General features: G+C 40.5%; 1 protein-coding gene across 4 annotated transcripts in view; it reads right to left on the reverse strand.

The window, feature by feature from the left end:
- Nucleotides 1–6224, reverse strand: part of gab1 (GRB2-associated binding protein 1) — a 178125-nt gene extending 171901 nt beyond the window's left edge. For all 4 annotated transcript variants that reach the window (XM_052010247.1, XM_052010248.1, XM_052010242.1 and 1 more), the window contains exon 1: nt 5703–6224. In XM_052010247.1, the coding sequence (XP_051866207.1) occupies nt 5703–5774 (72 nt within the window). In that variant the 5' untranslated portion in view covers nt 5775–6224. The remainder of the gene's footprint in view (nt 1–5702) is intronic.
- Nucleotides 6225–9820: the final 3596 nt, after the last annotated feature.

Consider the following 9820-nt stretch of genomic DNA (forward strand, 5'->3'; position numbering starts at 1 on the left):
CAAGCATATTTTTAAAATGAACCCAGTTGCAGCATTAATCTCTACATAATCAGGACACCCACATCAAATGACCTTTCCACTCAGCTGTTCTCAAAAATTACATTTGTCACTTGTAGCTAATCAATTTGAAGTGAGAAATTGGGAGAAGTCCACATTCATATATTGTTCACCTACAGTCAGATAAAGAAGGAGCCAAACTCCTTTAAACATATTGAAAGTGAAATAAAGGAAACAATCATCACAGGTTAGGCTGTCAGACCACCACAACCATTAACCCCAATGCTGACAGCAGTGTCAGTAGAAAAACAGCTGACACCACCATTTCAAGGAACCCAGCACATTACACATCTGGTTTCAGTCTAATGTGTTTTTACATCTACAAGAGATGTTCCTGTTGCAAATTTTGTTTTTCTTCTTCAGTACTTCCTCCTGCTTTTGCCATCTCATGAATTTCTAGTCACCATGTTGTGAAAGATGGGGATTTTGGAAAAAAAAAATCAGTGCTGTCTGCAGCCTCATTGTTCAGAGTTCTATCTTCAAACTGCAAAATGTTGCAGACACTGAAAATGCGAAACAGTAAGCAAAGATGCTCAAAAAAACAGATTAGTCATTATCTAGCTTGGACCCTTCATCAGAAGTGAAGCACTTGAGGCAGACCACCACTGCAATATCCAGACAGTCCCACTGAATTCCTGGCATGTCCATACAATACAAATGACTCCATTGTTACCTTCCACAAGTACTTAAGTCTGATTTTCTCTATGTCAATGTACACCCCCATGCTCAGTGTGGGAAAGAAAATCAAACTAAAAACAAAAATATCACCCAATCATCCTATCTATTTATTGCAACACAAGAGGCCATTCCTTCCACTCATTGGGTTCATACTGGCTCCCACTGAAACAACCTCTTCAGTTCCATTTCTCAATGAAGGGCCTTGACCTGAAACATCAACTGTCCATTTCCCTCCATAGATGCTGACTGACCCACTGAGTTCCTCCAGAGAGTTGTGTGTGTTGCTCCACTTCCCCGTAGCCCTGGGATTTATTCCTCTTGCATGCTTATCAGCCAACTTTTGATCCCTTTGCCATTACTCAGGGGTGATTTACAATGGTCAGTTAACCCACTAGCACATCTTTGGGGTATGGAAGGGAACCACAGCACCTGGGAGAAGCCCATGCAGTTATGGGGAGAACATGTATACTCCACATAGAAAGCACCTGAGATCAGGATCAAACCCAGATTCCTACACTTGAGGCAGCAGCACTAACTGCTGCACTACCAATGTCAGTCTTAATACTGCAGAGAGAGTACATGTGAAAACAAAATAATAAAAAAAATCAGGCAGTACCTTGAACCTGCCAGTTTCTTTTAGATAACCCAAACAATTTCTCAAGAAGCACCTATTCCGCTCCAACAGCTGCAACCAGGCAACCACTACATCGTGGGGGCAGATGGGACTGTGTTCCTAGAAAACGGTCCGTATCATGATTTTCCGTAACACGAAGCATGTCACCTGCTCATGCATCAAGAAACACAACTGGAAAAAAATGTTTAGGTATTTACATTTTTATACCCCCCCCCCCCCACATAAATTCCATGAAAACCAATTTTATTCCACATCTCAAATTTTTGGGAAGCAATTTGCAAATTATGTAATGGTGAATTTCCATTACCCAAAGAGCCATAATATGGGGGTCGCCTTTACTACAAACAAACTGCATTTCAATGTACGCTTGCCATACAGTTTTGTGATAGAATTAAAGTTAAAAGAAACCAAGTATTGTTTTAAAAAAAATATGAATTTAACTAAGAAACCTAATTGTAATTAGGTTTCTTAGTTAAATTTCAGATTTCCAAATCGCTGGAGTAACCCGGAGCCTTTATCTTTCTGAAGATGACAGTTATCAGCAGAGCCAGTGTTGTAATTCAAATTACAAGAGCAACAAATTTAAGTAACCCCTAGACGTATTGTTGCTTATCACTGCTCTCTCTCAACCCACCTGTTCCACATCCCTATCTGTTACATCTCTGATTGAGACTACTCTCCGGCCAGCCTTCTATCATGCACCCTACATAAATGCAAGCTCACTTAAATCCCACTGTCCCATCCCAAGACATCAGGTCCTTTTCACATATTATCTCTACTATAATTAGCTTCAGTCCAGCAAATGAAATTTGCTCATCTGACCAAAGTGTCCCTTGCTCTAATTTTTCTGTTACCTATAATTTTTGACTCCATGATCTGCAAAGAAATTTGGTTTCTTTAATACCAGCCTCATGAATGTCCCCAACTACCTTTACACCATCTGTGGTGGCCGTGCCTTCAACAGTCTGGGCCCCAGAAGGTTTAGTAGGGGAATTTTCTTGCTCAATCACTCCACCTCTATTTCTCTATCCACTGTTGTAAAGTGCTGAAAATATACTTTGAGATCAAGCTTTGATTAGTTTCCTAATAACTCCGAATATGACTCTGTTACAGTTACCTGATTGAAGTCATCTCCTGACACAAGTCAGAGGGTTTTAAAGACACCCAACAATGCAAATGGAGTTAAATAACAACAGAAATTCCTGGGAACACTCAGCAGGTCTGTCCTTGACCCCTATCAAAGATTTGTTCTCCCCGCCCCGCTGACACCGTCTCTGCAAATGAAAATTTGTTTTCCCTCTTTCACAGTTCTGATGAAGGATCCTGATGTGAAATGTCTACTTCTCTTTTTACACATGCTGCCTGACCTGCTGAGTGCTTCCATCATTTGTTTTTATTTCAAGTTTCCATTATGTGCCGTTTTTATTTCAAATGCCAATGAACAGTTGGTTGCCAGGATCTGTCTTTACTTCATGTACATCCTCCCTGTTCGGCTCTCAAAAGTGGTCAACAATAACATCTCTGCACAGGAAAATGAACACATTCAATCAGTGGCATCATTATCAGATGCTTACTTTCTACTTCAGGGTGCACTTTACTAACAAAATCCAAACTACAGACACAAAAGGCTGCAGATGCAAATGGTATGTTCAATGGTCAGTGTTGTAAGAGTTTGCTTCTTTGGATATACCATCTGGGCAGACACCTTACCGATTGCACTAGGACCCTGAAGGTGCACAGTGGCCTATCCCACAACTAAAGCAACTTCCAGACATTTGACATGAATGTGCACAGATGATGCCAATCTCAAACACCACCACCTTGGACTGTGATCAGCAAGGTGATATAATCAAGACATCTCACAGGAGCCACTACACATTGCCCAAGGTTCAGAAAGTGCTCTAGATGGATTGGACCATTAACTTAAGTGAACTATACTAAATTTTCAGTTTGGAAAGGTCTTACCTCCCAGTCAGATATTAAGACAACTCTCCTCGCCAGCCTTCCATCATGCACTCTACATAAATACGAGCTCACTTAAAGCCCTGCTGTCTTATCCCGAGACATTAGGTCCTTTCTATGCACAACTTCCAATCTTCCAGGAATCTTAACACATGACACCACAGACACACAAAATACAATTTGCATGCTAGTGCCAACTGCATTTTACAATTGTGTTTAAAGCTCAAGTCTTTGCATAACACAAAAAAATGCAAACAATTATTTTTGCCCAATACATTTTTAAAGAGCCAAAAAGCAAAATGTTGCAGATACTGGAAATCTGAACTGAAAGCTGAAAATAGCAAATCAGGTAGCATGTGAGCAGAAAAAACACCCCTCTTGGCATGTACTACCAGACCTCAGAGTATGTTTTAAGGTTTAACTCCCCTGCTTCATTTAAGATAGGTATAAAAATTCCTACAGCTGTTTGCAGAGCCAGGGAGTTCATCTCACTTCTTGGTCAACATTTATCCTCGAATCAACTCCACAAACAGATTATGAGGTCATTTTTATCCATCATGTTTGGACTTGCTGTGCACATTTGGCCAGCATTTTTGCCTACACAACAACTGGCACTAATCCTCAAAAGTAATTCATTGTGAATAAGGTACTTTAGTTGTATTGGAGATGGCAAAGGCATTATATCTGGGTTCTTTTCATTTGGGAGCCTAATGCAAAGGAGAGCATTCCAACTTTCTTTCTGACATAAAATCAATGACATAAGTTCACCTCCTACAGAAAAGGGATGTACAAACATCAGCAAAGGATGCTCACTTCTGGACACTCCAGTCGTCTGAATAACTGAATGATTTCACTTTTAAAAGTCTTGACAGTCCAGCACAATAGCAAGAAACTATCTTCTGCAAGCAATTAACTCCATAGGAAACAGCTGGGGAGAAACCTTTAAATAGCCAAGACTTACTAAAACAGAACCAAAAACCAAATCCCTTTCTTAGTTATAATAATTTTATTAAACTAAGTAAACACTTCAGGAAAATGTTCCCTGAAGAAGTGTATTGCCAAACCGGCACACTTCAAAAGATGGTTGGTTAAGTCGCCACCACTTCAAATATCGACGTGAAAACAGTTTCTTTTCCTTTCTCGTCTTCTGTACCATTCATTTTAACTAGAAGTGGAGCAACCACTACAAAATCAAGAAAGGTTTAAAGTCTCCAACCTAAAAAAATATTTTCTAAAGCTGCAGTAAATAATTAGCTCATTAACTTTGCAAATCTGTAGACTAAAGAATGCAAAAGTTTGCATACTTGAATTTTCAAAACCTGCTGACCTGCAATAAAACACCTTTTACAGCTTTCCACGTGACACTCAGACTACCCGCAGTCACTTATACAAACAGTTCAATTGCTGAAAAATTGATAAATACCGAAGAGTTGTCGCAAACCTCCACAAGGATTATACTTTTATACAGAGATTATTAAAGTGCATTTTAATCCTGTGAATTTTGGATCCCGCAATTTATGTCCCGGACTATTCTTTCCCTCAATTTAAAAGGCCACCTTCCCATACTAGAGATGCCTCTGATGAAAAGGCCTAGCTCCTGTCATCTTTTACAACTTAAGACATCTCAAACTTGATCTGGCAGCTGCCAAAATATTTCAATAAATTGTTAATCAAGGAGAGAACACCTTGGAGATGAGGGAACCATGACTTTGCAGGAGGACATGCCTCGGGCTTCCACACGTAACAAGCAGCTGCGTTAACCTTCCACGTCTTTTGGCATTGTACCTGCAGTAAAATACATCAACACCCATTCTCCCTCAAATATACTGAGAGCAGCAGCCAAGTTAATGGGTGTGTCTCTCACTGAAAACTTGATTTTTGACAGTCTGTTTGATTCAGCAAATATTCCCCTGAAGACCATTATAGTAGAGATATGCTTTTTGAAAAAGCAAATTCAGCTATCAGATTGCAACAAAATAGTTTAAGTATCAAAACAAACGCACGGCATCATAACACCAAAGGAGAATGTCAAACATCCAAAGAGGGTGGAATTATGGAATAAACTACATACATTCTGCCAACGCTGGCAGCTATTCAGTTAGACTTCAATAAAACAGTTCACATAGTAACTCACAACAAGTCCTAGTTTGCATACGAACAAAGTTAAAATGACAGTATAACAGTTACTTCATTCTTTACAGCCAGTATCAGGGTAGTTAGGCACCGAAATATTACTGTCCCGAATGGAAAATTAATTTTCAAAAGAATTTTAATATTTTCCCACAGGATCTCCAGTTCATCATCTCGTTTTAATTTAGATATATTTAAAAGTATCATATTTCAAATTGGTGTTTTTGTTAAAAAAACTTACGTAACGTCTCAATTTTTTCTCCGGTGGGGACTTCCTCAACCAGCCGCTGTAGACGATATCGCCACCGCTCATCTTCTTACTCGGGGTATAAGCGCCACAAATGAGAGCGAAGGCAAACCAGGATAGTGCCCTAGACAGTCCAGGAACTATGAGCCAACTTCTCAGCACAGCCCAGGTACACTCTCTCACCCGCGTTCTCTCTCTCTCTCTCCCTTCTCACTCTCTCTTTCTTGTCCAATTCCCTGCTCAACAATCTGCAAGAAGAAAGCGTACTGGGTGGTGTGACCGGGAGGGATGGCAGCGCTGTGCGGACGATGCCTCAGTGCCCCACTGCGGCCCAGCCACTCTGGATGATTGACAGCTTCACTCCCGCAAGTAGTCGACTCCAGACTTTCCCAACAAAGTAGCCGACTCCAACCGATCCGACTGCTCCGTGACGCTACGTGACGCTATCCAGGAGGAGGGCAAAGGAATTATTACACGGAATTGTGGGGTCTGTAGTTTGCATTCCTCAGATTTCCTTTTTACTATTTTTTTTAAGAACTCGCCCCGGGGTTTGCTTGATCGTGATTGAAGCGACTAGAAGGAGCTCTTCAGCCCCAAACCGCAATCCTCCATGTCGATGCAATGGCACAGCCGCGTATCTGCAATCAAGACGGGAGTTTCGGGAAGTTTAGGAGCAGGCTTGGCAAACATTGCAAGGAATCCTCACCCCAACTCACGCACGATTGGATCAACACAGATAATGTATTAAGGTCAATGTGTCACGTTAACGCAGATTCCCTGAGCCAGCATGAAGAATAAATATATTTACATTCTTCCTAAATTAAGAGATGCAATTTCAAAGGATCTGTCCTTGATCACGTGTTGGACTACAATTCCCAGCAGCGGTGGGTGGCGTTCCCAGCTTCTGGGTATTGGGGCCATCCCGTTTCACAGAACCCACTGATGGATACGGGGGGCGGGGTGGCGAGGCAGTGCTAGATTGCGTGCAATGATAAAAACTATCTTCTATCCAAAATGCAACAATATAATAAAGCATTCTTTATTTGATATTTAAAGTAACATAGACCAAATGTTTATTTTCGAAAAATGCACTTTTCACAGTGAAAGTTTTTTTTGGCATAAATGCAAGTTCGTTATTCCACCCAGTTCATTAGTGGGTTGTGTCATGAGAAAATCGTTATCCTCTCTGGGAAAGGAATCCGCGGAATGCGGCACAAAAGATCGCACAAATTCCTAGCGCCTGCTGGAAGGTGAAACTCTTGAGTGTGTCTGTGTGTGGAGTGGAGAGTCATAAGATCGAAAGATAATCATAGAGATGGAAGGCCATTCTGGCTTATTCGTCTAAAAAATAAAACCTTATTGTTCCCCCATTCTACTGTCCCCCACCGCCCCCACTCAAACAAGTCTAAACATTTACAAGGAGCTGGTTTATCTGGTTCAGGTTATGCTTATACTGACCCGGAAGGCACATTCGAAGAAAAGAATAATTGGGGAAAAAATACTACTTTGCGAAATTTATATTGTTGATTGATCATGGACTGAACGCGTTACGAGAACCGAAAGCTGGTTTATAAGAGGCGAAGCAAAAACTTTACTCCACTTCATCTCCATAATGTGCAGTTCATGTGATAAAACAAGTTTAAGCAGAAGTGCGTGTTTCTAAATAACATTGCTATGGTTTTTTAAAAAATTGAACGGTTAGGTTCTGAACTTAAAGCTGTTTAAACTCGTCGCTCTTGCCCATTCAAAATAAAATTGCAACGAGTTTTAATGAAGTTCCGTGGGATGTTTAGTTTAACAAGATACAGTCTGGAATGTACTGATGACTTCATCGTGAAACTGGTGGGAAAGATGTGCTGAATCAGACTATACAGGGGCGCTGAATTAACATGTATGGTACAATTAAATGATTGCTGAGGCATCCTTGGTTATTGGCTACCTTCACTGATCTTAGTCCAACTCCTTCATGGTGCCAAGTTCAATAATTCAGTTACTCTTCCTCAGGTGACATCAATTGCATTCTTCACACAAGATAATGTATGCTTTTTACATCATAAACTAAAATAAACGTTTGGTAAAGGTTTTTATGTGTTTGAAAGCAAACCGTATTTAAAACTGTTACAGTAAAGATTTTTATTTACATCGCCATCAGTATAAATCAATATATTCGGCAAATTTAACAAAGGAAATGTTGGCTGATTCTCATCTCATAAGGTTATTTTGGCAGAGTATACACACAGTACAATTATTTGAGTGGGCACAATTTGCAAAATTTGGCAATCTGTTTTTCATCTTGTTGAATTTTCTGTTCATCAAGGCGATTAATGGCAGCCCTGGAGAATGAAATGCAGTACAGCTACACCACCAGCTTGTGTTGATGTGACACTTGAACTACAAAATATCCCAAAAGCCTTTTTGTGACTCAAGAATTGATACCAGGCCCAATGAAGAAAATACAAAGATAGATGTCCAAGGGGATTGTTTTAAGCAATATATTAAAGGAAAAAGAGGAGGGGAGACAAATACATTTAGGGAAAGAACTTAAAGAGCTTGAGCAAGATTGCCAACAGCTAGGTGATAGGAGTGGGAGGTATATAAAAGTCCAGACTTGAACTTAAGAACATAACAAATAGAAGCAGAGTAACTGAGAATCCACTTGAAGGAGAGAATTCTGAAGATTTACAACCCTTTGTGTAAAAATTTTGTCCTCAACTCAGTTCTAAATGGTCAACTCTTTACTCTGAAACTATGGCCTCGGTTCCAGACTCTCCAGTAGAAGAAACAGACTCTGAGCATCCATCCTGTCAATCCCTCTCAGAGTCATATAAGTCTCAATGAGACCACACCACATGATTTTGGGTAGCATAGCTCAATCTCATAATATAATTTTCCTTATAACAAGACTGTTGTTTCAGGAAACAATACAATTAATTTACTCCACAAAAGGTAAGGACAAAATGATATGAGAACTTAAGCCTGCTGTCCCATTCAATAAATTCACTTTCAAATGCACTTTCCTGCCTGATTCCCAGAACATAGTCCAAAAATCTACCTGTCAGCCTTGAATATATTTAATTACAGCATCCAAAGATTCACAATCCTCAAAGGAAAATAATTCTTCCTCATCTTGGTCTTAACTCATTATCCTGAAAATACATATCTAATTATCGATTCTTCTCACCATCATGTACAAAGAGGTCTTGATTGATGTACAGAGGGACCTCGGGGTGGAAGTCCATAGCTTCCTGAAAGCAGCAACACAAGGAGATAGGATGGTAAAGAAGGCATACTGCATGCTTGCCTTCATCTGTCAGGACACTGAGTATAAATTCAAGAAGTCATGTTGCAGCTGTATAAAACTTTGGTTAGGCCACATTTGAAGTATTGTGTGTAGTTCTGGTCACATTATTACAGGAAGGATGTGGAGGCTTTGGAGAGGGTGCAGAAGCGGTTCACCGGGATGTTGCCTGGATTAGAGAATATTAGCTACAGGGGAGAGGTTGGACAAACCTTGGTTGTTTTCTCTGGATCATCGGAGGCTGAGAGGCAACCTGATAGAAGTATGTAAAATTATGAGAGGCATAGACAGAGTAGATGGTCAGAGTCTTTTTCCAGGGTGGAAATGTCAAATACTAGAGAGCGTAGGTTTAAGATGAGGGGGGGGGGGGAATCTTAAAGGAGATTTGCAAGACGTTTTACACAGAGTGTGGTAGGTGCCTGCAACGGGCTGCCAGGGGAGAAGGTGGTGGACGCAACATTTAAGCGGCATTTAGACAGGCACATGAACAGGCAGGGGATGGAGGGTTATAGATCATGTGAAGGCAGATGTACAGTTTAAATTGGCACCATACTCAACACAGACATCGTGGGCTTAAGGGCCTCTTCCTGTGCCGTATTGTTCTATGTTCTATGTACCACATAGAATTTCATGTTTCAATAAGATTACCCCTCATTAGCTCCACACGGTGTAGACCCAATCTATTCAATCTTTCCTCACAAAAGATCCCTTCACCCTGAGATTCATTCTATGAAACCTTCTCTGCATTACCTACAAAAAAAAGTGCATCCTGCATCCCTCCGCTGTAAGGACCGATATTCCGTTTGCCTTTTCA

Source organism: Pristis pectinata, chromosome 2 (genome assembly GCF_009764475.1).
Source record: "Pristis pectinata isolate sPriPec2 chromosome 2, sPriPec2.1.pri, whole genome shotgun sequence".
NCBI classification, from domain to species: Eukaryota; Metazoa; Chordata; class Chondrichthyes; order Rhinopristiformes; family Pristidae; genus Pristis; species Pristis pectinata.